The sequence below is a fragment of the Lineus longissimus genome, chromosome 3, assembly GCF_910592395.1.
Source record: "Lineus longissimus chromosome 3, tnLinLong1.2, whole genome shotgun sequence".
Classification (NCBI taxonomy): Eukaryota; Metazoa; Nemertea; class Pilidiophora; order Heteronemertea; family Lineidae; genus Lineus; species Lineus longissimus.
This window is the reverse complement of record NC_088310.1, coordinates 19,433,561-19,460,828: the sequence shown is the minus strand read 5'-3', so window position 1 is coordinate 19,460,828 and position 27,268 is coordinate 19,433,561. Positions and strand designations below refer to the sequence as shown.

At 40.8% G+C, this 27,268-nt stretch overlaps 2 protein-coding genes across 3 annotated transcripts; both read right to left on the bottom strand.

The window, feature by feature from the left end:
• Nucleotides 1–1,706: 1,706 nt before the first annotated feature.
• LOC135484126 (uncharacterized) lies at nucleotides 1,707–10,976 on the bottom strand. The gene is made up of 2 exons (XM_064765271.1): nucleotides 10,096–10,976; nucleotides 1,707–5,143 (listed from the first exon to the last, which is right to left on the bottom strand). Exons 1-2 carry the CDS (start codon nucleotides 10,132–10,134, stop codon nucleotides 3,902–3,904), a joined length of 1,281 nt encoding a protein of 426 aa, XP_064621341.1. The 5' UTR covers nucleotides 10,135–10,976; the 3' UTR covers nucleotides 1,707–3,901.
• Nucleotides 10,977–11,813: 837 nt separating this feature from the next.
• On the bottom strand, nucleotides 11,814–26,410 carry LOC135484125 (embryonic polarity protein dorsal-like). 2 transcript variants are annotated; one of them, XM_064765269.1, is made up of 12 exons: nucleotides 26,324–26,410; nucleotides 24,140–24,602; nucleotides 20,613–20,836; nucleotides 19,017–19,165; nucleotides 18,701–18,792; nucleotides 17,615–17,749; nucleotides 17,224–17,322; nucleotides 16,683–16,777; nucleotides 16,395–16,533; nucleotides 15,851–15,931; nucleotides 15,443–15,559; nucleotides 11,814–14,914 (listed from the first exon to the last, which is right to left on the bottom strand). In XM_064765269.1, exons 2-12 carry the CDS (start codon nucleotides 24,549–24,551, stop codon nucleotides 14,451–14,453), a joined length of 2,007 nt encoding a protein of 668 aa, XP_064621339.1. In that variant the 5' UTR covers nucleotides 24,552–24,602; nucleotides 26,324–26,410; the 3' UTR covers nucleotides 11,814–14,450. The 2 variants fall into 2 exon arrangements, with proteins under 2 accessions (XP_064621339.1, XP_064621340.1); XM_064765270.1 differs by lacking the exons at nucleotides 24,140–24,602; nucleotides 26,324–26,410 and adding an exon at nucleotides 21,707–21,939.
• Nucleotides 26,411–27,268: the final 858 nt, after the last annotated feature.

Genomic DNA, 27,268 nt, shown 5'->3' with positions numbered 1-27,268 from the left:
TTCGGACCTGGCAACACCGTTAACATTGTTAATTTCATCATCGATCCTATCAAAGCCTGCTATTTACATCAATAAATCAACTCACGATGTAAAAATATCTTAAATGTCAGTCAATCCATTAGTAAGCGAAATTGGAATAGTACGGTCTAGCTGGTAGGGCGGACATCAATAAATTGGATAGGTCGCAGGATGCATCGGGTGATGCGGCCATCCGGTCGTTTCCAAGGACGCCATTATTGTTTTCCAAACAATCGTTAGAATCCAGCCTAAACAAATATAATGTAGTTACATTAATTGGGTAAAAAATAATATAATTTCATCGGCAATATAGCGATGGGTCATTGGCCTCTGTGCCATATGGTTTGGTAATCATTATCAATAAGGAGGCTTCGCAACCCTAACGAAAACATCGCCGTTGCAATACACAGACTGCGGCCGAGGTTTATTGTCGAGGTTGATTGGTCTGGACAAACCAGGGATGTACTCAAATCACGAAATATTTGTTATGATAATGTCACATGGTCTATGACGTAATTTCAAATGATATACGGATTGCAAATAACGATTTCCACAATAAACATACCTTAAAAAAACCATTTATTGGCAATCGATTTTTCCAATTAATATAAGCCTAAAAGGGTGATGTTTTTCTCAGCATGAACTAGGATGTTACCTATTTTATACCCCCAAGGTGACCTTGACCTTGAGGTTAATCCAGGTTTGTGTCAGAATCAATAACTTTGGGTTGGTAAATATTTACAAGATCAAGTGCACTTTCAATCAGTTTCCATGGAAATAGAATGGTGTCATGTTGAGAATTGGAAGGATACAATAGGCGACAAGAAGTTCAATGTTTTCTGCTGGTTAAGCCTACTCAAACTACGTATCGAAGAGTTTTTCTTGAAGGTCATGGCTTTGCGGTGCTTTTTGCGCCACTTACTGATACTCTCCGGACGCAGTGGACCGGCCTTGTCCTGTCGCCCGGTGAGGCGGGAAGGACGACCAGGATGACGAAATGGACTGCACAGGAGTCGACTTATTGAAGGAGTAAACAGACAAGGCAGTTTGTCTCCTTAGCCTGTGCTTTTGCAATCCGAGACGGAGCTGACAGCAGTCGTCACCCCGACGAATACACTACGGCCGCACTGGTATTGGCCTCGTCTCAATAGACATGTAAATCGGGCTGCATTGGGAGCCCTCCGAAGAAGTGTTCTGAGCAGATATTGCGCCAACGAACGAATTCGATGGCTTGGTGTTCGCATCGATTGCGCTATCTTTGTGTCGCGAGAGCAACGACCACCAACACGATTTTCACTTTAAAATCCTCGTGAAAGTGAAAAATGGGACATGAACTGATCTAAGGTACATTATAGATGGCGATACTTAATGTTAAAACCGATTCATACTTCCAAAGGTTGCTCGTAATAACGAGATGACGCCTTTGCTCGGGAATGATGCTATTTGATATGAAGAGAAGGTTTCAGCGTACTGCTTTTGGCTACATGTAGGTGTACTCGCGACACAGCGATAGTCCAATGGATGCGAAGACCAAAATAGGTTAGTTTGGTTCCCGAACCCCCTCGAGACGCCTATGGAGTGCTTGAAGTGATCGCACCCGCACGACCAAAGACAGTCCTTCACTATCGTGTTGGGCCACCTGACCTTGTGATCTTCTCGTGAGTGCATTGAGTGAAGAGACGAACTGATAATATACAGCGAGTGACTGGACGCCACATATTTATTTAACGCTATTAGCCATTTCTGTTACATTGATTAATTGACAGAAAACATCTTATGCTTTGAATTGCAAAAAATAGACTACGAAAAGTGTCTTCGATTAGAAGCACCATAAGCATAGGCCGACATGGGAAGCTCCCATGCAAAATGATGGTAGTCGCATATTATTAGCGAGGTTAAGATCCTTGCCGCTACCCTCCATCTCTTGAAAATTGTTTTTGACTGTAAAAACTATTGCCATTCCCCTGTACGTTTAACCTTTGCGTCTTCTATCTTAACCTCTCTATTTGTCTCCATCTTTGGCATCATATTTGATATGCGTACATGTACATGTATTTACAAAGCAACAAATAATAAGGTACATACATTTCTTATTGTACGATCGCTGCAAAAGCATCTCTGACGTAAAACGTAAACATGTCCGTGGCCGACGTCATCCACTGGAACAGACAGGCAAGAATGGTTGATGGACACATCGCGTATCGTAGCCCGATCTGTAGTGACTAAGGCAGTTTTACATTAGTTTTATTTAGACATTAAAGGGGGACTATAGGTAGGAGCAGAGGGGCTTATTTGGCTATCTTCTGGTCGCTAACATACACAGTAAAGGCACTAGGTAATGTCAGATTCAGCACTAAATATAATCCTCGTACAAGCGTGAATCATTTCGACGTACTGTGAGATGTGAGAGACCCCTATTGGCGACTTTGTGTAACTTTATCTTGCCTGCCTAGCTGCTGCCTATATTGTCCCTTTAATTTGACAGAGGTAAAGAGCGTCGTATGATTGCCGTGGCAATAGGTAATTGGAAACCATTGACATTACAACTTGACATTTAAAATCTTTTGGGATTTATTACCGGGCCTCAAATTGTTTGCCTGCAACATCAAAGACGGGATAATTCACCTGCGCAAATCGCTCTTTCGCATGAAATACGTCCTAAGATCTCAAACAAAAGGGGGACTGATTAGTTGTCTACAGAGTGTCCCAATTAGGCTATTCACTGAGAAACCAGTTTACCGCTTTGGGCCTGCTGCTGGTGACCCTCTGTTTTTTGTCGAATTTCATTCGAAGCTCTTTTGTGGCTTCCTGTAGAACCCCTTCCAAATAGATTTATCTATTCCACCAAGAAGCTGCTTAAATATTTCATCATAATTTGAATAACAAAGTTCCGTGTGTCATCAATCATTACCAATACCAGAGTCTTTAGACTTGGACAGGCAATCCATATAACTGTACATGTAATTTGAAAAATAGTTAATTGACATTACGTTGGTTCATCGCTTAGGAACTCGGTGTCAATGCGAACGATGTCAGAAGAAAAATAGCTACCACGCCGTGCAATAAGGTATAAAAAAGCACAGGCCTTAAGGGAAATGATTTGAGGCAGTCACTGATATTGATTTCGGTATAAGTTTTGTGGGTACAACATGTCGTTGTACATGTATGACCTACATGACCGTCTTATCCGATCCGAACATTAAGGTACCAATAATTTCATCATCGAGTTTTCTCGGGCAATCCAGGCACTGAGCAGTTCCCAAGCGGCACAGTCTGAACAGTATTGGGAAAAGGATTTGTGTCTTGTGACGAGCTTGGTATATCCATACTACTACTTATAGTCAGCTGCAACATGATGGTTATTCAAAAGTACGAGGTATATTTGGTAACCTGAACATGAACATGACGAATTTCCGATGATGTTTGACTTCCTACGAGTTGTACTCGACATGCAGGATCTCTTGGTAGGACGAAATTAGCGTCAACATCATCCTTTCTTCAGTAAAATTCGAGGACGTCTCCCTAAATAACAACTTGTGATTTCTGTTAATATCAACACCGATGCTCCAGAATAAATTAGCTCTGCTGATTGTATAACACTACCGGAAGTCGATATACACATATTCAGCTACCGGTAGTCGCCGAATGGCTCTCAATCCTAACAAATATAACAGTCAAAATGGTGCTCTCCAGTTTACACCTCCTCTCCCACTTGTCATCAGATGCAAGCAATATCCCTTCTTCAACTAGCCAAAATGTAGTCAGGATATGAATTCAACAATACACATGTACAACAAATAAAAATAAGCCGACCGGTAAAAGAAACCCTGGTCATTTTTGACAATATTTGGATTAACAACAAGTGAAGGTGATCAAACGCCGGCTAGCCGACAAGTGATTCTGCAACTTTTGGTCCCGGGCCTCCTCTCGTCGCGCCGACCAGTCCACCTGTCCCGCGCACATTTTTATTTATCACAGAGGTGTCCAGTGGGGGGAGCTTCAACACTTTGATGGGCCTTGCATTACCCTTGTAACTGTTCAAGTCATTCAATGTGGATGACTTTCGTACCCCTTGTGCAGATTTACTAAACCTGCGATAGGTGGATTCGTCACAGTCCAACCTAGTAATGAATGTATTATCGCCGCTGGCATACCGGGTGCCTTGCCGGTAAGAGTTGTTCTGATTCTGTCTCTCCATGATACCTTCCGCCTCTGCGTAAAGACGCTGCCTCGTTCTCTCATCTAAAGTCGAGGAGGGTGCGACACCATGGGTTAGCCGAGTCTGCCTCGGTGTGTGGGTGCGATAGTCCATGTGTTCTGTCGACGGGACGACAGATGTTGGCCTCCGGGATGTTGACCCGTAGGAAGAGTACCTTACTCCTGGAGGTGTTGCACGACTTGACCTGGGTGTGGTTTGGCTGCCTCGGAGGTCAATCTGCTGCACATCCCACGTTTCCTGCGGCGGAGAGGCCTGCGGAGACTGGGGAAACCGCGGTTCCCCGTACTCAACATTTGGGGAAGACCGCGGTGCTGCAGGTGGCACGGGGTCACTCTCAGTTCGGTATATAGAGGGTGAGGCTTGATCAACAGTCTCATAATTCGCCCCAAAGAAAGATGTTTTAAAGTCGCCACTTGCACGGTTACCCATTGCTGTTTGTGGCCGCACGTCCGTCTTCACCCGTAACTGTTTCTTTTGCTTTTGTTTCTTCCTTTCCTTCTTCTCAGCTGCTGATCGCTCGATCTCTTCATCCAATTCGTTCAGATTCCCCCGATCGTCATCAGAAGGCACGTTCTGCTCCAGACTATCAAAGCTCTCGGACCGCGCAGATACACTCAATTTACGGCCGCGTCTACCGGTGTAAAATGACATTTTCTGCGTGACGACACCGTCCGATTCATCAGAGGACGGTGAATCCTCGTCATCAGATTTCATAGCAAATTGCGCAAATCTTCGATTGAGCTCCTCCTGGTCGCGAAGAAAACGGAATATCTGTTCATGTTTCGAGCCCTTGAACTCCTCGTTGAGCCTCTGAAGGGCCTCCTCCTTCTCCTCTCCTTCAATCTCCTCGGGGAGGGGCGTCAGGGGCTTCCCGTGCTCCTCCATTTCTGTGAGGGGACCAATCGTCTGCAAGATACAAGAAGGAACATAGATTAGAGATGAGGCAGTGTGGCAGCCCCGGCAGAGCTTTGTAGTCAGGGTGGTGTCCTTTGGCCATTTTGAGAAAACTGCCTCTGATATATTCGGCTGACCCATAATTTTAACAGAACCGGCAATGAAAGGTGCATTGTTTTGAACTTGGATGAGTGAAGAAAGGTTTGACGAAGACCAAGGGCCCGACAATGGCAAATTACGGTCAGCTCACTCTCACGAACCAGTAATTGGTTTTTTCAGTACATTCTCTAATTCAATCCTCCTAATCATGTAACGGACAAAGTCGTTATCGCCTAACATGTTGCATAATTATATCTGTTTGAATGAGATGGATCGATCAGTGGTAATTACCAAGCTGAGAACTAATGGTCATCACAATTATTGGTAAAAAATTGATAATATAAGACTGATATTGACTTGGCCGGTCATCGGTTCTGTTGATAGCGGACTGCCGGTGGGTTCATCGATAAGTCAATAAACAGAGTAGTGATTTCACCCTAAGTTGCATGCATTAAGTGTAAGAACCTCTTCAGCTCATGTGTACATTCATTAGGGTCAACTAGTGATGAGACCAACAGAGGGTATGTCGTTAAGGACAAGACGGCACCATATGCATATACATTTAGTATCTCGTGTATGGACTACACTTTTTTAGATAAAACCACGCGGTCTTCTATAAATGCGTTGAAAGACCTTAACGCCTCCCGGAGACATTCGAGCCTAGAAGTAAGTAGAGGAGCCTTCGTTATACTTCAGGATTTGCATTAAAGCTTTCGGAATTGGACAGCCGTTTAACAGTTACATTGGCACCAAAAAGCCATATTTAGGAAATCAGGGGTTAATGCTCGCTTCTCCGGCCCTGCAACCAAACCCACGAGACATTACCCCTGGGCCGGAGAAGCGAACATTAACCCCCTGATGATTCCTGAGGGTGACAAAAAGCAAGCCAGTAATCTTGACGCGCGTATAAATATCATTTGTAACAATTCTTGATGAATGTCGCGTGTCCCATCCAGTCCGCGCCAAGATTGACATGCGGCGCGTTTCCTCGCCGCTTTCATGGCTAACCCAGTTAATCCATTACGGACCCATTGTGTTTTAGCATCAATCAATTATTTATCGGGTAGCTGTGTCGACCTTCTACCTTTCCTGAACATAAAAAAAAATGAATCGATATTTTTATTACATCAACGCCTCAGGTTGATGCTAATGACATACATTTGTCAATGAATCACCACCTATAGCTGATAAATAGATTGAAAGAACCAATCATTTCAATGTCATTTATGTTGGTTAGGTGCTACATGTAGGCAGCGAAATGGCAAATGTATACATGTATTCAAAACCTTGGTCGCTAAGTTATACATGTAGTTGTTATTGCTTCAACAATCACACCATAGGCCTGCCGTTGTGGTATGGCTAGGCACGGGGCTAGGCCTACTTAAGCTAGAATTCCCCGGCGCAAGCAATTTGTAAAAGGACTTATAAATGAATGAATAATTTTGATCAACTTTAACACATTGTTGTGAGGCGACTTAAAATAGTTTCCACATGGTAAATGGTTCTTGAAGAAAGTTTGCATAAAGTCGCGCTTATCCGGCTAATATAAATCCTTGTAAATATTTCAAAGACATTTTAATGTTAATAGTATTAATAGCAAGATTCCGGATTTGGTCTGACTTGGAATTACTATTGCATTTAACCGTCTGGTTTTCCTTTAAACTGTGATAACTGATAGAAGGAGCCTCGCTATAGCCTAGTAGTTAATCACTGCCGTCTACCACGCAGGGCCAGGCAAATCCAGGAAAAACCTGGATTGTAATTCTGCATTGTGCTTTCGAGGAACAAAAATTCCTGGCTCTTCACAACATGTTTGATGAGTATCAGATCTCAGATGAGTAAAAAGAAGGGAACGAGCATGGAAATCGATATCTGTCAGAAGAGTAAAAAGAAGGGAACGAGTATGGAGAAGGATCGCTTAATCTATGAATAAAATATTTGAGCGCCATTCGTGGGAAAGGAAGAGTCCATTATAACCATTCATCCATTACCGGGCTAGCAAAGAACATACGAAACAGTCTTTAACTAATACATTATTGTACATTATGCCCTATGGCTATAAACGTTACTGCGTATTGAGATGGCTTATTTTACTCAGAGTAGCCAATCTAGCTTTCCTTGGTAGGCCTGCTTTTATAATCGTGTATAATCGAGTATGTATAGGCACTGATGGCTGGTGACCGTGTCGAGCCAAATAATAAACACCAAACAAATGAAAAATTCTCAGTGACACTTTTCATATGACCTCCTCACCTATTATTAATAATCTTTCCATTAAATTATAATGTATATGAAGTGAGACCTAGGCATGTATGTCTGTTTGAGCAAATCCGAAAAGCTATTGTGTTTAGTTCTTCTTGACATTTTTCGCTGGCCAATGCCTTCAGGGCGAGCTGGTGACACACTTTTACCCTCACCGTACCAGCCAGTGGCACCATCCGTATGAGGCCAAGCCTTTCCAACACCCTAGACCCGAGGTCATCTACTAGTATATCTGCTCCCATCGCATCCATCAAATGTAGTACAATTTATTACAAATTGGTAAAACACATTTAATCACCAATGCTATACTACACCAATGACTATTAATTGAATTATTTGCTAGACTATTTGACTGGACATTAAGCTAAACATTTAGCCATTTGCATAGTTCAGTCAATAGTTTTGATATTGCCAATAGGTAATAATTATAGTCGGTGTTTTTTGATACTGCTACATCTGCATTACCAGTCAAGTATGGATACCCAAATGGCGATTTGCACGTATCTAATGCGCCAGAATCAAATTGACTTTTCTAAGAAAGTATAATCGATTGTAACTACCTTGCATTTGGTCATAATTTTTCATTAAACATTCAGTGGTTTTAGTCTCGAGGTTATTAGCCGGCAGTGTGCTAAATGAAGCGGAAACAGGGCCTGTTAACCAGCTGAGAGAAACAAAACTTCCCACTTTCACCAGGCACAGACTGCCGAGTTAAAGGCACACGCAGTTCGACTTCCCGTATTTACTTGTGGCGCATGAAAATAGAAATACACAATACTGTTATGGCCAGAGTCCTCTATTAAAACATGTGTACATTACGTGTACATTGTTGTGCATAGGTTTTGGTGAAAAAAGTACTCATTGGACCAATCAATCTGCACAAAATTTTATACGTGTCAAGAAGAACCCTTTGCCAATAGCATAATAAAGTTTTAAAAAATTCCAATACCGATTGCCTGAGAAAAAAAGATTTCCGTACACCATATCCATCAAAACGTCACTGGCGCATTGATATGGCCCTGTCAAAGTACAAGTTCTAAACTGACCAGTGAGACCACATTTTCTTAAATATATTATCAAAAAGCATATTTCTGTGATGGCCTGACTCTGTAGATTAAGAATTAACCACAGATTGAGAATTAATTCCACTTTGGTCCATCCCAGCCATGTATTTACCACAACTTGACATTTTGATAAGCTCTATGTGACTCTGCCCTTATCATGATTGCAAATACGCTGAAACTTGGTACTTGGATCAGGCGACATCATAAGTTTACTTGAACATGTACCTTAACCGGAATTAACAGCCGTACACTGCACTAATGCCTAGTAAATGTCCGTTTTCTATCCACTAGGCCTGAAATTATATTTAATGAAAATATCACGGGCTTTTAGTTTTTCCTTGGGGGTGTTTGTAGTTGGTAATTGTTATTAGTCTAGGCCAAAGCAAACACCCCCTATTAACATGTAACAAAGTGGAATGGGGTTGTATATCCAGAGGTTGGTACACTTTAAAAAAGCAAACAGAAGACGTGTTTTTAAGGGACAGGTTGGACATGCTTTTTCATAAGAAAATGGCTTCCAGCTGGGCAGTGACTTATCCAAACTGGACACAGAAAACCCACAAAACTGCAAAAACAGTGCACTGGAACTAAATTCGCAAGCCATGTCCAAAACTGCCCCGCCATACAAGAGAAAGTCATTTTTACATACTTCGGACGCTTACCATGATTTATGACATCATTTCCATGGTAAGACCATGGCCGGTGGTTTTCATAGCAGTACACTCTATACGATACATAATCGAGCAACGTGGGTTAAAAAGCAAAATCACCAAGTCCAAAGTGACAAAATTCACACGGAACTGTCGGAGATGATGTTCCCCTCCGAACCGTGGGAGTATTGATGACTTGGAGTTCTTTGGTGAAGTTCTTGGTAGCTCTGATTGTTTATATCAGTTATCATTGATTGCACAGTTTAGCCAACCCTCATAGGTGTACAGTAATCGCACGTAATTGTGTCACCTTACTGACCTTCGCGGTGAAGGAGGAAGCAACACCAATGAAAAGAACAAAATACGCCAAATGAATAGGTACGAGATTTTGGCAGAGGAAAACCAGTATGTTACAAGTCTCATGAGTCTTTACAATTCCTGGCTAAAGATGACACCTTCCTGTCTTTCGTGTCATTAGCACTAAAGCTTGACGTGATGATACGTGCGGCAAAATAAGCAAAATCACGCTGTGACAGACAAAAAAGCTTTTACTATACCACAGCACTGAAGACATATAGCTTTCTTAACTTAACGATGATCAGAAGTCTTCATTGGCAACTTGACTGGAAACGTGGGGACCATGCGGCGTGGGGACATTTTCTCCAGAGCCTAAGCCGGATGTACCATTGCTATCTTGTGCATTATGGGATTATGAGTATGGGATGTCATAACTTCTTTGTCTTTGAATATCACAATGATGCGCAGCCCGTCAAGTTTTTGACCTCGGGGTTGCGGAGGACCACAAGATTATCCTTTCTAGACCTCTTATGGGAGTCTCAAAATAGTTGTGATGAAATAAAAAGAATTAGAAAAAGAGCGTATATCTCACCTGAACGGTTGTAGGATAAGGCTCCACTCCCAATGACATCTTGAACAAGGACCAGGACTAAGAAGCAATAAAATCCTCAATATTGACAGAGAATAGCCATCCCTCACAGAAAACGTCTGATGCGTCTACGAAAAAACCGCCTGGCTGTCTTCGGAGAATCTGATATCGATCTTGCATTAATGACCCTCCATGTTGCCAGATCGATATAGGCCTGATACCTATGATACTGGTCTGTCCTGATTGACTAATGTAGTACACTTGAGTGTATTGTTAGTCTCTGTGGTCGTGAACTACAGTCACAACACCCGCACCACACACCATTGATCCGTCCTAAGCGCACACCGCCATTATGAGTTGTCCTTGCCAACGAGAAAACACAACCACACGCGGGAGTAAATACGGCGCTCAATGGCCTGCAGCGGCGCGTAGACGCTATACTAGTCGACCGCGACAAGTCATGAATTGACATGCTGAAACAGTGTATGATTTAAAACATCATAATTGTATTTTTCAGATAGAAAACATTAATCTCATTGGAGCGTGTCCTCCGAGTCTCACAGAACTTGCGCCATTGGAGTCCACCGCCGTTTGCTTCACAAAAAGACTTAACCTCTTCTTTTTTTTCAAAATACCTCCTCTTCCTCACCTCCCAAAGATAGTAGGTGGACAGCTGGCGACACTTTGCTGAGACAAATGCAAGAACGCCCACCTTAGCTTATCACCCCTTCCAATCAAAGGATTCTGTCCCGATAAAGGTCAATCGCACTACACATCGCAATCCCCGGGTCGCAATCTTGTCCTCCGTTTTAATACTCCATTAGTCTTTCACTTTTGTACAAGGATTCATTGCTATAGAGAGACCGGTGTTCATGACATAAGTGAAATATTATGGGATCATATGTTTATCAGGAACTGGCAGTCCAAAGTTGGATGCTCATCCTGGTAAAGACGACTGACATTGAAAAAGCAGTAGTTGGTTTTAGGGTTGGCCGTTAGGCGGGGCATCCATGTAGGTTGTGCCAAGACCAAAGACTGTCCCGGCAGGCTGGACAGTCAAATTATTCTGCTTATGAAGCCAATGTCTCAAACTTCTGGCGCCCATCCCATGTTACATGTAGCTTGATATTGGTAACATTACGATGAAGTCCAATACTATTAGTCTAAGAAAACTACATGTATATGGAAACCACGCGGTGACTAGAAAACGGCCACGCTCCCTAACGACGGAAGACGGAACTGGCCTTCCGTGGACGAATTGGGACAAGTCCTCCTGTCTTCCTTGTCAACAGGGCCAGTGCCTCTTCCGAGGCTTCATCACGGTTTAACCAATGACATTCCGTATTATAATGTCATAGTTTTAACAGAGAGAATCAACCTTAATGCCGTGTGTGTGAACCCTTGACCATAGCAGCTAGGGAGGGTGGGCTATCATAGACCTCTGGCAAGATGTGATGAAGTCGGTTGGGACTGGTTATCACATCCGAGAGTGGTTGTGACACTCTATCCCATCCTGACTGCAGTCATTGGATGGAGCAGCACTGCCCAGGTATTAGTTAATTGGTCAAGGTAATAAATGATACTTTTTGGAATTTTGACAATTTGTCATCTGACTTGTAGCACTGATCGGTCAGGTATCTTGGCCTCTGGCCGGATTAGGCATTGACAGTCATGCGAGTGATTAACCCCAGTGAAGTACAATGAACTAAAACAAAGGAATATCTGGACTACCTGGCATTTATTTACAAATAGCAACATACACTATACACAATGGGGCACATTTAAAAATAACAAATTTCTTAGAAGGATGCTGTTACAGCACAGCATGTAAGATGTTATTTACTGATTTTTATATTACATTTTTAAAGTATTTTACAAAACTAAACAGAAGACAGCTCTGGGCCAACCACTCGGTAACGGATTTTCCATTTTTCTCAAGCAGCATATGTTTTGAAACTCTAATGAATATCAAGAATTAGCTTTTTTAACCAGAATGAAGCCCCAGAATTTTGTATTTTGTGTAATACAAAACAATGCACACTCCATTATAAGATGCAATACAAGGACATTTATGTACAAAAATAAAGCACATTTATACCAAAACTAATGCATTATGAACTATAATGGTTATAATGGTTGACATGATTGTTCAAATTAAATGAGGCCCCAAATGTGAGCTGGAGTTATTCTACACTAATGTCTTAAAAACAAATGCAACATAGCAATACATCATCCAATATATACTCGAATCCATTAGATTTATTTTTTTAGTCTCAATATGCAAGGTCTTCATTGGTGTTATTGGCATTGGAGTGAGATCACTGTATTGAAAAAGCCAATACCTACCAGACCTTACATAAGTGACTTTAGAGTTATGCATTTTCAATAAACAACCATCCGGTAAAATTAAGAGCCTATATAACAATTAAAAGTGTACAGAATCATAGCCTACTTGTAAATGTGTGTAAACTCACAACTGTTGCAAAACCTTTAGACCTTGATGTTCAGACAGAAAATACTGCCAAATTTGACAATATTGCAGTGCTGGTTATTCCAAATTGAAAGCAGGAACATTTCTAAACTTGGGAAAGACCAAGACTTCCCTAAATTGGGAACGTTCCTGAATTTTAGGAACGACCAGGATTGATATATATCTACTGCAACTGCTGACAATAGCGGCTAGGTCTGAAATCTTTTGCAAATGTGTGAATTTTACACCAGTCCTAGGCAACAACTTTACTTTATATACAATGGCTTGTCAGAATCTAACATTCTGCTGTCTGCAAATGGGTGTGAATTGTTCTGAGTTTACAGTACTTCCCGATTGACAGTACAGGATGTTTCAGCTATTTCTATATTCAAAAAGTGCACTTTCGTTATCTACATGTATCACCAACAACAAAGTTAAAATCTCTATCAAGTCAACAACAGGGCCACAACCATAACAGTGGGGAGCCTATTGTCAGGAATTATTTTGTTCAATGTTAAAAAGTCATCAAGATGCAAACAGTATTTCTGTAATCATCATAAAAACATCAAGACAAGATATCTTTTTTCAGACATAATTTTCACCCTTATTGGGTTTATTTCATCGCACGGTGTTTGCATACCCTGCACCTTTGAAATACATTTTGTACTATGGCACAGAACTTGTTCCCTTCTTCAAGGAATGCTCACAACATGAGAGTGTATACCAATCTTGTTCATTTTTTATAGCAATGTACATGTACATTACATTAATGTCATGTTTGCAGTATTCATCCAGATTTTTGTATATCAGAACATAAATTAATGTACATGACATTAAGTATGTTACGTATACAGTATTTATCCAGATTTTTGTACATCAAAATACTAAAGAACTAACTTCCTAAAAACTTACTTCATGCTTGCTCCCATCACAGAAGACAAATTTATTTGCAGCCCATTATTATTTTTCTCTTTTTTTTAAATTGTTGTTTCAAAAAACAAAGTAATTGACTAAATGCAGAGACACTGGTTTACCCAAGGCCTATGGTCCATTAGAACATGAATGATACAGCTCCCTTTTTTTGCTGCCCACGAAGGGGTGGTTTCTAGTTACCCCAGAAAAGAATAAACATTATCCGCCCAGAGCAGGCCTTTGCATCATTCCTTAAATACACTCAATTAACACTTAATCAACCATAACATGCTCCTTCGTCAGGTCAAAATTCAGCAGGGCTTTGTGTGAGTGAACATGAGGAGTGATCAAAAGGCTTGCTATGGGAGGATGATAAACAATAGAAATAATTTAACTACATGCTGCTTTTAAAAGCATTGTAACAACTCTGGGTTTTCTTTACACACTTTACCCATTTGGTGGGCAAGGCTTGGTTTTACTACCGACATTCATCACGCCACCTTTGGGCAATCATTTAACCTACAGCTTCTCCCAGTCAATCACAACCTCACTCGGGATTAACCAAATTGACTTGTTTTGTTTAACAATACCTTCACTCAGATATATCTGTACAAGTAACCCATTAAAAAGCACAAATTTTTCCATCAGAACAACTCAATTCATACCAAGATACCACTTTATTCAAAAGCTTCCTTCAAGGCCTCAAAAAAGCTATGGTGCCAGGGACATCACCAACCCTATTTTTGTGTCGAAAAAGGATCTATTTCTTTCTAACTCGTTTGCGGATTCAAGTTCACTGTTTCCAAACGTCAGATGCCTGAAAATATGTTTTAACGGTTGACTGAAATGACGCATCATGTCGCTGGAACCACAGGAGTTTGGACCCAACGACAGAATATGTCAAAATGGTTGACAAACCAAGAACAATAATGACATGGATTGTCAAAGAGGTAAACTAGTAAGTTGTATTGCCAGATCATGACTGCTGCTGGCCAGAAGTGACTGTCTGAAGGTTGTGAAACTGAGGACCTGCCTCCCCTCCACCACTGACGTCGACGTTGGCAGCCACATCAAGTGGCTCCATACTCGCTAGCAAGGACCCAGGTAACGAAATATTCCCTTCCGTATCCACTGCTTGCATATTTGGAAAGTTCTCTTGTACGAATCGTCTCAGCTCGGCACTATCGGAACTATTCACTTGCTCAACACCGCCCTGTGCTAAACTCTCCAAAATTTGCTGATGGGTCATTCCCTCTGTCGATACCGATTGCACTTCGCCAGCTGGCAATGAGTAGTACATATCACCACCACCAGGTTGCGCCTGCATCTGGTATCCTTGTGAGTATCCCATTTGCTGCATGAGGGCTGCATCGGTGGTACCAGACATGTCGTACAACGGATACTGATCCATTCCAGCTGCTGAGGTGGACTGAGCAGAATCTGGAAAAGATGATAAACATATATAGTTAGACAACGTTAGGTCACAGGATCCTATCAGTTGATCCCTATGTATCCACCATGCAAAAAGTGACCTCACTTTAGTAACAGTCGTTGGACTATATGATAAAGCAAAGACAGGGATGAAATGTAGGCCTACCCATGACTGATTAAGCACTCCTTGAAACACTGAAGTGTTTCTGCGGGACACAGACCCCACCCTGTCATATGTCTCTAGATTGCTTGGAATTCACAAGATAACAGCAAAAAATACATGTGGGCAGGAACATCAAATTCCATTTGCATTCTTTCACTGGAGTAAACAGCGTTATTTGTTGCGGATAACTTGAGAAACTCCCGGTCAGGACAAAGCAATGTATGAATGCAGACACAAGATATACAAGAGTTTAAGGAGGTGCACTTGTTGTGATTGAGCTTCATATGTACTTGTTACCCCACACCAACAGCACGAAATAAAATTGTTTCTTCACTACCAGCATTAATGCACATGGTACAGATTAGCAGTCTCACCTTCTTTCGTCTGAATATTCCTCGATGCTTTGAGTTTAACTCTTTCTTTAACTGTAGAGTTGCTGATGTCCATCATTTCAGCATCCCCAGCCAAAGGATCACCCAGTGGGACGGTACCTGCAAAAAGAAATAGTCAAATCAGTCAAATCAGTCAATCAGTCAAATCCTCTTCAAGCATAGCCAAACCAACTAGCACACAGCATTCACTGTAAATATGGCCTAGTGGTTAAGGTGTCCGCCTAGTGAACGGAAGGTTGAAGGTTCGAGGCCAGCTGGTAACCTCTTTCCGATGCGGCCGGCGATTCAAAGCACCACAGTACACAGGCTATGATTACAACGCGGCACCACTGCGTCGGATCTTGGTAGCAAAAATTGAAAACTAGGGAGTACTGAGAGTACTATTCTTACTCGGAATAGATGCTGGGTCGTAGGACAGAGGATTCATGGAGGCCACTTTCCTCTTCTTCTTTGCCAAGATGTACTCAGGATCTGCAGGACGAAAAGGGATAATAGACCACATACAAATACTGGCACAACAAGATATAGGCTGATTTCATTCCATGTCATAATGATGGTTTTCTCTGGGATCACTGGTTTCCTCCTATCTATGGTCGGAATATCGATTCATCAACATCCCAATGACATTAACTTTCCATTCAATACCTACATTATCAGGTTATGAAGTGACTATGCAATTTAATGGATTGAAGACAGGACTTAAACTGGATGATCAACAAGAAGTTTCTATTGGCCTAATCTATAGTCAAAAACTTATTATTTCAAATAGCTCAACTCTATATGGTTTTGGGTTTCTGAAACCAATGGACGGCAATTTAAGTCTCACACGCATGATTTTCAATGCTTGATTCTGATTGGCCAATTTGATGTAATTTTAGCCACAAAGCTGAAGGCTGCAGAAGTACGAAACTGCGAAAAAAGACGCCGCCCTCACCGTGATCCTCAGGTTTGTAAATGAATTGTTTTGGTTCACTCGTCTCCTCATCTGATGGACGAATCAATTGCAGCCAAACATTAGCTGGTTTATTGATATCTCTCTTGAAATATGGCGGCGTCTTAAAGACGATGGCAAACTGAAAGATACAGAGTTAATGAAAAGGCAAATGTGATTTGTTCTAATAACGACCAGACATATGTGGTCTTCTTCTGCATATATAATACATTGTGTGCAACTATGACTTGTGTGTTACAATTATTGTTGGAGATGGGTTTTCAGACTTACCTGTCTGTGGACATCACTGGCACCAAATTCGCCATACGCCTCCCAAAGTGGGCTCCCATCATCATTTTCTTCAAAGAATTTCACCTTGATATCGTCTAAAAACAAAATTAGTGAACAGAGATTTATTTCTGGAACACTTGGTGGAGCCAAAACAGTTACCGGTATGGATGGTTTTCAATTCGCAATAACTGCACAGAAAGGGGAAAGGGAATTTCCCTCCAAAGAAACTATAGGCCTGTTCAAACAAGTCAATTGTCGGATGCCACTTTTACAATCCATTAGGATGCAACAAATTTAACTTCTCCCATAGAATGATGTTCAGAGACATCATAAAACCATCCTAAGTTAGCATCCATGTTTAGATTTATCTATTTAGGAATTTAAGAATTATAAAGCCCAACACCATTACATTTTCCCCATGCCTTGACTCTATCTCTAATGCACTTACAGGTACGCACATGCGAGGGGAGGGGGGGATGGCCAAATACGTATAGTTCAAACTTCTTTCTCCATAAAAGCAAAGCAATGATCTCGTTAATACCTTTGTTAACTTTCTCGCACAGTAGGAACACCTCTTCACCTCCTCTGACTGAGCCGGCATGCTTGTCAAGGCGGCAAATCACAAGGTCACCAGCAGCCTCTGAAGTGAAAAATATAGGTATTTACCATTTTGCTGCAGGTGACGTGCATAACACGTCATGTAATGGCCCCCTGACATGCTGGTGACATGCCGAGCAAATCATGCCCACTAAGATTTTTGATTCCCAAGCACTTGGTCGCACCCAATCTCAACGCACCAAATGCACTTGGGGAATATTGGTGTCACCCTAAAAGTAAAGATGCCGACACTTTTAAATAGTTTTGTCATGTTGAGATAAAAGTAAGCCTGCATCTCCATAAGGGGAACAGCAGAGGAGCAGAATGCAACTTACTCTTATCATAGATAGGATTAGAGACGACAGGAGCTACGATCCTGGTAAAACGACCATTGCTGTCGGGCAAGAACACTTGGAAACAGAGCCGTACCACGTTGAGGTCAATCTGGTTGGCCTTGTGTTTGAAACCAGCTGGAAAGAGAAAGTGTCATATCTATTAGAATTCTGGCAGGTTCAGATTCGCCCATTCCCCCAAAACTAGAACAAAGTGGACATGGAGTTGGTCTTGGAAGTTGTGTTGCACATTTGCAGGGAAGAAAATGTTCACCACTCGATGAGTTCGAGAAGAGAAGTCGGTAAAGCAACTCGACTGCACTTAATCTTGACTATGAGGGCAAATACAAGGCCCAGTGTATAATACATGCAACACTGCAATCTTGATGTGATAGAATTGAGATTAGAGCATGGAGAGACAGGGATTATCTGAGATCGGTTACAGGAAAATTTGTCCCCGGATAATTCGTCCCCGGATAATTCGTCCCCAAGGAAAATTCGTCCCCGGAAAATTCGTCCCCGAGGATAATTCGTCCCCGAGGATAATTCGTCCCCGGAAAATTTGTCCCCGAGGATAATTCGTCCCTGGAAAGTTCGTCCCCGAGGATAATTCGTCCCCAGAATATTTTACAAAGTTGAAAGTTTCTGACTTTACTTTCTAAGACTCTTAAGTCTTGTCGAATGGACTGTAGTAATAACTACTACTTTCGATTTTTCTCATTCAGTGTAACATCTCTCTTTACTACCATACTAGCTAGTTACCTACCCCACTATTTATATAGTAGGTAGAGTTAGGCAGGCGAAATATTTTATTGAAGAGTTTAGACATAGAGTTTAGGACATATTTTCCGGGGACGAAATTTTCCTCGGGGACGAATTTTCCAGGGACGAATTATCCTCGGGGACGAATTCTCCAGGGACGAATTATCCTCGGGGACGAATTATCCTCGGGGACGAATTATCCGGGGACGAATTTTCCTCGGGGACGAATTTTCTGGGGACGAATTTTCCTAGGGGACGAATTTTCCGGGGACGAGTTTTCCGGGGACGAATTTTCCGGGGACAAAGTCAATGCCACTCTAAACTTACTGGAGAAAGGATCAACTCTAATGGTCTCACGCTGCTTGAGAGCATCGTCGACATCTTTCCTCTTCGCACACTGAATACCCAGGTGAGGGAAGCTGAAACCAGATTTGAATGATCAGCAACGAATTTGACTGACAGAGAATACTGACACTGACATGATTGATGTAACCCGCCTGGATTTTTGCCGGAGGTCCACTATCTGCTATTGTATTTTCTACTTGCCTTGTCATAGACTCTCAGGTAAAAGGGACCACTGCTTTTAAGCTCATTCGACAGACCTTCAATGGCAGGAGATGAATCGGCTATCAATGAAACTTACGTAGCAACCATATCATGGGATTTGATCTTCTGAGTGTAGACCCCCTTGTCACAACCCTTCCCTACAAGGCTGTGAGGATGTGACTTTGGTGGATTGTCTTTGGTGACACATGACACAACCACAACTGCTGTTCCTTGGTAATTATGGATCTACAAATAGAAAGAAGAGACTTTCTGGTCAGACCTGAAGAGGTAAGTGGGAGATGACTGATTTGACTTTAAACTTATACCATAGCCTTTATGGACCATGCGTCTATAACATATTTACTCAAAAACATTAAATCTGGTTCTGTCCCAGGGGAAATGTAGAATGACTTTTCAAAAATATAGGCCAAGTCATTCATCTGTTGATCTATAGCACTACAAAACAGGTCACGATCACAGTCATGACATGCTTACAATTTTCCCTAGAACATTAACAATGTGACCATTTATATTCATTTTTACACTGAATTGATATCTGATGAATGGAGGACATTACCATTAATGTGTAGATATCACGGAGTCATGGTAATGAATTCAAAACACTGACTCAGTGACACTTCTTCCAAGATGAATCTTAGTTCATGCACCTGATTTGGAAAATCCCACTTTCATGAAAACTTCAACCAATTAGTTATAACTAACAGTGTACCCCTTCTCAATCATGAGTTCTCAATCTGGGAATGTGGTAAACTCAGGTCAGTGACATTATGACTGCACAGCAACTATGACCTACATGTACATTGTTGGTACATGTAACATGTCTGTAAAGACTTAGACTACATGGCCATCTGATCAGTTAAATGACTTGTATGACTCATTCAGAACAACAGCTTCTCTTAACTGCATACATCAACACCATCACCAATTGTGAGTAAGCCTGTAGAGGAATCCCCTAAAACGAAAGTGCTGAGCACTACTGTATGACCTAGTTCGTCAAAGGCAAAAAAATTAATACTACATTTACTAGCCCAGGCGACACCTACACAACCACCCACACTTGTGACTAGGTCTAATTTCCCAAGTGAGGAATCCCCTGAAAATACGGAAGATTGCAATGCCACTGTATGACCTATTTTACAGCAAAATAGTCTGGAAAATGGTCTCAAAATGCAATGAATGAGTCAATCACGTGTTAGACTGACTGACCTAACAATTTTACAACAAGGTAAATAAATATGTTTTCATGTAAATTGTACTGCACTCTGGCTTGCAATCAACAACAGCAAAGTCCCTCTTCCACCTGGAAGTGGTTTAATTGTGACAATGATTATTTTGCTGAAGAGACGTTTTGAATAAAATTAGGAAGATGCCTGGCTTACTGTACTCCTTCAGATGGCTGATATACATGTAGCCCAATCCCACATAATGTTATCATCTATTTATTTGTTTTTACCAACTGTGACTCTCACTCTGCCTATTTGTGGAGGTAAAGGATCTATTCCCGGTCTCTGAAATTTTCTGCAACATGTGTAAAGATAGGACAACAATACAGATCCAATGACTCTATACTGCCATGGTCAACTGCCACTGTCCTGACTGCCCCCTGCGTCCCTATATGACTGAGGGGCAATTAGAACAAAGATGTTATCATTTGCTATGACTCTGATCATACCTTAATTGCAGGGAAAGATTTCCGTTCAATCTGACTTCTTTCTCCGGGTATACTACCGGCTGATCTTCCCTCGCATTCGTAGCGGAAGCGCAGACCACGGGACTTTGGCTCCTCGGTGATCTTGACCCATGGATCGTTATTTAAGACTGGAGCCTGTGAGTTCATCTTTCCATTTGACCTCCGACCTCGACCAGAACCTGCTGCGATACTTGCTGCACTCATACCTAAAGAGTAAACAACAAAATATTTACTGGGTGAAAGCCTGTCATATTAAGTAAGGGCATTACTCTTTTGCGCCCAAATCACAACAATCTATTGATGAATGGAGTAGTAGACAGCTCCTGTCATTTGAATTATCTGCAGAACCATATGACTCTGATTAACATGACACTTACAGAGTTGGCCCAGAAGTGGCGACGGTACGCTTAAGACAATGGGAGACTGCTAAGATGTGGAATCTGCACTGGCAAACTGGCAAAGCGAGGATGCAATCATTTTAGCAGACTCTGTAAGTGTCTGAATGTGTTTTCATGAGGACTGCTTCACAGACATTGTACATTTGTAATAAATGTCATTTTCAAGTGTGAATAATGAATATGGCATAGCATAAGAAATAAGAAAGAGCATAGCAACATGATTTAGATCCATCTTGTAGCCGATGATGTCCCAAGGCCAAGACCGAACCTTGCATTGCAATTGCATGATTATTTGATATTGTATCGCAACTTCTGCATTATCGCCATTAACGTCACAACATTAATTTTCATTAAAAAGTGGCATTACAATGCAGATTCTTCTCACGACATGGTGATACAACATCACTTGTTGTGGAGGACACAGCCCCGTGCCTAGCTAAATTCTTAAAACGTCAGCCAGATCCATGTACCAGTACTGCTGTAGGCAGTAGATAAAAACCAAAAACTGAAATATACCTACACTACGCCGGTAACACTTTTTGCCCCCACACACTTTTCCTCAGTTGCAACTGACTTGCATGCTTGTGTCTTTGGGCAAGTGTGGGGAGTTAGATACTTTCAATAATTCAGAATAAAATAAAGCCACATGGATGGTATGGTTTAAAATTGAGTATTTACCTTGTTTTCCTGACATTTGTACAGATCTATGTCAGAGGACGAGAACGATTTGACAATACAAGAACAGATACCACTTTCCAATTGGGTTTTTGCAGGCTTTCCACAAAAACTTCCCCAGAAACTAAATTTAGAAATATTGCAGCAACATAACGATTTCCGGGAAATCCCAATACCTCGTACTCAATCTCGTCTCCAGAAACCTCTCAACTAGTTTAAATAGATAATTCTTGACAACTTCGGGTCTAAGCCATAGTCTTGCATTCCGATACTCTAGAGTAAATCAAAAACAACTAAATAATACCTTGGATTCTTGCTCATATATTTTAAACAAAGTTTATTTTGTGGATGATTGGATTTAGGTGGCGAGGTTACAGGTGCTCGTTTTTACTTTTTTCGATAGAAGGCAGCACCATCGACACACAAAAGTAGTGACGTAGTTTGCAACGAGATTTGTAAACAAAACTTTTCTGGACAGTTTTCTCTCAAGTTTACTGTAATCTACCGCATTTATTCCAAAATGAGCTCACCAGGGTCTGCTCAATTTAGTCAACAACGGAGTAATGATCAATCTAGCCGACCAGCTTCGTCTACAGGCATTCCAGACCTTTCCAAAGTGCCTCCAACACCACCTCCCCCATCAAGAACTCGAACCATGATGTCTGGTCAGGTTGCCCCAAATGCTCCAAGACCTGATGAAAACGGATACGTTCATCCAATAGACGACCCTTATCACAAAGCAATTAAATATTTAGAAAAACATAACATTTTACAGCTCTTTCAGGTAACTGTCTATGTATGATAGCATGACTTTAGAGGTGGTCACCAGGGAAGCCATTCCCTAGCAACCACCAGTAATTTAGTGAGTAACTATGTAAAGTGTCATTGATCACTTCAGGTGAATTGTGATACTATACGTGTACTACACTAGTTAAAATGGTACTAAGTTAAAATTTAATTAATTTCTCTTTATCATCTTTGTTTCACCATTTGATTGAGCTTGTATTCCATTCTCCATTGCAGAATATAACAGCTGGTATTGTATTCAAGAGGCCCCAAGATCCAATACAATTCATGATTGATGAGGTGGAGACTTTGAAATCAGATGAACGATACAAGACAGCCCCTGATGTTGAGAGTTAACGAAACTGTTGTGGAGACCGCTGTGATACAAGTGAAGGACTAAACACAATCAAAGCTGTCCATAGAGGTTTAGGATTTGGATGTTAGAGTGGAACAGTGATGTGACAATTGGAATGGACATAAATTTGACGGATTAAAGTGCTCTAAACATTGTTTTATGAAATAATCGATCCTGAATTCCCCTGGATTGCTCTGTAACAGTATTGAAATATTTTGATACTGACTATCAAAGTCAGTGCAAAAACAAACACCCATATGATAAAAGATATTAGGTTTAAAGGAGGATATTTGCCAATATCTGTATGTTATGATGTTACATGTACTCAATCAACATGCTCATGTTTGTACCGGTAGTTGTTGTTTTAATCTGTGTGTTGATGTATTCATGAAATTGTTCTGTTAACAGGATCATGAGGAAGATAGAGAACATACATGTACCGCATATCTGAAACCGAAGAGCTAGAAAATATTCTTTTTGTCACCAATTTTCTTGATAAGTTGCCAAAAATGCTATAGCTCTGTATATTTTGATACAAAACTCCTTCGAGAATTTTGAACTAGCACCATGATTGGTAGACGTTGGAACAAAATGTCAATCCTGACACTGATTCAGGGTCCTTGAACAAGGAGTATTTTCAGAGTTTGTGAATGTGATATATTGTTTGTGTTTTCTTGAAACCACTGGAGACAATGTAACTCCCTGTCAAAAGTATTATTGTTAAATTGTTAAATCTATAACCGTCCAATAACACCACATCAGATTTCTATATTTTTTTAATAGATGTATCTATATTATTAGTACATGTAAATGTAAAAAAGTAAATATCAAGCACTCGGATTGTTATATCACACAATACAACATGCAATATACAGTGTCGATGCTATATAGCTGGTTCAGGGACGCCTGCACAAAAGCCCATTTTACCTGTAACCATGGTAACAGATCTTGTGTGTAACAGACGCACCCGGCTAAATTACGAGGACACAGTATATTTGTTTGCAGAGTACTATGCATAACAGTTCAATATTGTAATTGAGTCTTTCCAAACCGATAATTACAGTTTGTAATGTTAAAACTTATGTTTTTTATACCCATAATGATATTTTTTGAAAAATAAACATTTTAAGCTCATGTTTTTTTATTCCTTTTTAAATTATAAATCATGGGTAGTAAAATAAGAAAACCGACTGAGTGACCGGTCGTCGGCGCCGGATCAGCACAAGATGATTTTCGATCTGGGGTCTCGAGCTTTCATGCCGTAGAAAAACAGTGCAACAGAAGGCGGAGCTTACCTTCCTGACTGTTAGGTGTCGTAGACGGTCGAGGTGACATTACTTCTTCCTTCACAACCGGTTGCCCCTGAAGCTGGCCCTGTCCCAGCCGGTTATTATTCAGTCCATTCTGCATTTCAGTGGGCATAACCTGTCCGAATTGAAAATTATCCGAGAGCGAATCTGCATTGCCCGGTTGGAATGCCCTATGATGGAGTGTTTGTTGAATATTGGTGGTCATGTGTGGTGCACCAGAAATGGCCGCCTGGTGAGAGGTACTTCCTTGTTGGGATTGTTGATGATTCTGTGCCTGAACTTGCTGTGACGGACTGTTGTTGTTAATACCGGTATATAATCCCCGAGTCTGTTGCCACTGGGCATGGCCGATGCCATTTGGCATTGAAGAGTTTGACGGATAACTCATCCTATCCATGTCGCATTTCTTTACGATTTTGATGAAGCTGGCGTTTACTCTTCCTTAACCCTGGAGTAATGAAAAAACATGACCACAATCGTGGGTGTAATGTTTATAAGCAAGGCCAAGTGGTTCAACACAACAGTAGTTCCTGGTTGCTACTGACCCATATTCGTGCTGACTAGAAATGAGTGATTCGTCATAATTTATGATTAGATTGTGCAATAGGCTTGCTCCAAGACCAAATAAAATGAGTGTGTGGGCTGGGAAACTTGACAAATGGGGCATCACTTTTTAAAAGGTTTTGTAAATAGGAAGACAATCATCACAGCAGATCAAATGATACTTCCGCCCACTCCAAAGGAGTGATATGCTAGTGTTTGACAACCTGACAGTGGGGCAAGCAGGCAAATATGTGCTACTATGGTTAGGCACCAATTGGGTTTATAGGCCTAGTGACTCAGACTTTGGCGAGACCTGACCTAGTGGTGATCCTTTAATTTTACCCAATTTTCATAACAGTCTCACCGGCTTCAAAAGAGTAACTTTTAAAGAGATTCCCCCACAATAACACTAGTCACGATCTACAATCTTTTCCCCATATTTGTGAACATAGTGGCCTAGATTTAAGGAAAAATGGTGTATTTGTACAGCGACATTTGCAAGAGGTTGTCATAATTGGAATGTGACCTAAATCTTGCCAGTTTCAAAGAATCACAGTTTAAAAGGTAGATTGTATTGTATTGTATAATACTGGGAGATTGAATAAGTGGGAACAAACACATTTTTTTTCTACCTATTTGTGATATTAGGACACCTCTAAATAAAGGTTTCCACTGGCATGAAATTCTTTCACGTGTAGATATTGGGACAACAATAACGCCCAGGCTAAGACCTAGTTTCTGCTGCAATTATTGTGCAGTTTTCACATTTCTTGATTATTCTGAAATTGTCTTAGATTGCTGAAACGCAACTGATGGACAGACCATACTGTAGATGAAGTTACTTGATCTGGGGACATCCGTCAAAATGAGTCACAAAATAAAAAATAGAATGTTGTTCTAATTTGTACAGGTTTTTTATTTCCATATGAAATTAGTGTAGAAAATATATCATTTAAAGTTGGACAATGGACAAATGAAAAAATCTTGGCAAAACCTTTGATGATAAGTTACTTTTGACCGAAAAATATGCTATTCATAATACATCATTTTCTTTTTCTGTAAAGGGCACAAACTTGTCACCGATCACAACCTTTCGATAGTTGTTGCACAAAATCTGAATAGGTTTCTTTCTGCATATTCAGAATTCCCTAAGGATACCTATTAATGACATACAAGTACAAAAATGTAAATATCAGCTTATCAACAAAATAGTGGATCGGTCTTGTTGTTTTTTGTGACAAGCTTAGGGTGCCAGGGACTTTTTTGCACAGTTTGAGGCCATACTAATTCTGGGTGGAATGTTGCGACAGGACGGATTCTGCTTCATAGATTGATTATACTCAAGAATATACTAGTGAATAAAGTAACTAAATATTAAGTAGATGACTTTTAAATTCAAAGATGGTGAGGAAAATATATTCAACTTTTCAAGATATTGGAATGACAATGATGGACGGACAAGCACTTTCATAAGTGTGGTCTAATTCACCACAATAAAGCAGGCAACTGCAGGAGAAATCCTACCTGTTTATTTAACATGAATCTCAATCAAAATAAAGTTGTAAGAACTGTCAGAGGTAACTTCTAAACTCACTAGTCCTTCATCTTAAAACAATAATAACTCACCAAAACAAATACTACTTCTACACCCGAATCAGAATGGGAAGTCCACCTTTCGTTTCGCCACTCACACTAATCATATGTACTGTGCCTGTTGTATATATTCTATAAATCTAAGTTCATGCATGACTGCCTGGGGACAATCTCCTTCGGGTTTCCCAAAGTGTATTTCCAAAATCACAATGATCTCATAGACTAAAATAGAATGAAGCGGAGTGGGTGAAGTTGAGAATGACGCAGGAGGCGGGATTCCTCCAAGTTTGAAAACAAGCTAAAACTTGCATAAAGCAATTCGAAAAAAGGCACATGACAGAATAATCTAAAGGTGGGAGGGGAACCTTAAACTCACCATGCTTACTCTTTCCAATTATATATCAGCTGTGGATTCAACTAAACCAGAGATTTGGGGTAGGCGATTAAAACGCCTTGAAATGTATACAATTCGACAGTCCACAGTCTGTCCTGCTGCATGCAAAATCTAACTCTAAGTCTAACAAATTTATCATACTGGGTACACCACCAGAATAGATCAACACTAGGGGCAAAGTAAACATGGCAAACCAGTGCAAACTGACCAAAGATAAGAATATTGAATAACTGCAGACAGTTTTCAAGACAATTTGTCAAATACACCTGGTGTCTTATCATTATGATGACGCTTGTTTTCAATACCGCTTTTCTCACCTCACAGGGTGTCTCAAAGAAAAGTGCTGGCTATCATTATTTCAACCCACCAAGGAGTTCATTGGTTACTAGTACAATGTTGGGTGTACTGGAGAGTTAGGTCAAATGTGACTGGTTTTAACTACCATCCATCCATGACGGTTTTAACTATGATACAAAACTAATGGGAAATCCCATCAAGCACAACTACATGTATAAATAATTTCTCCTAACCATATCTTATTCATATTATAATGGTAAACTAAATCGCAATTACTCTAAGTTCAT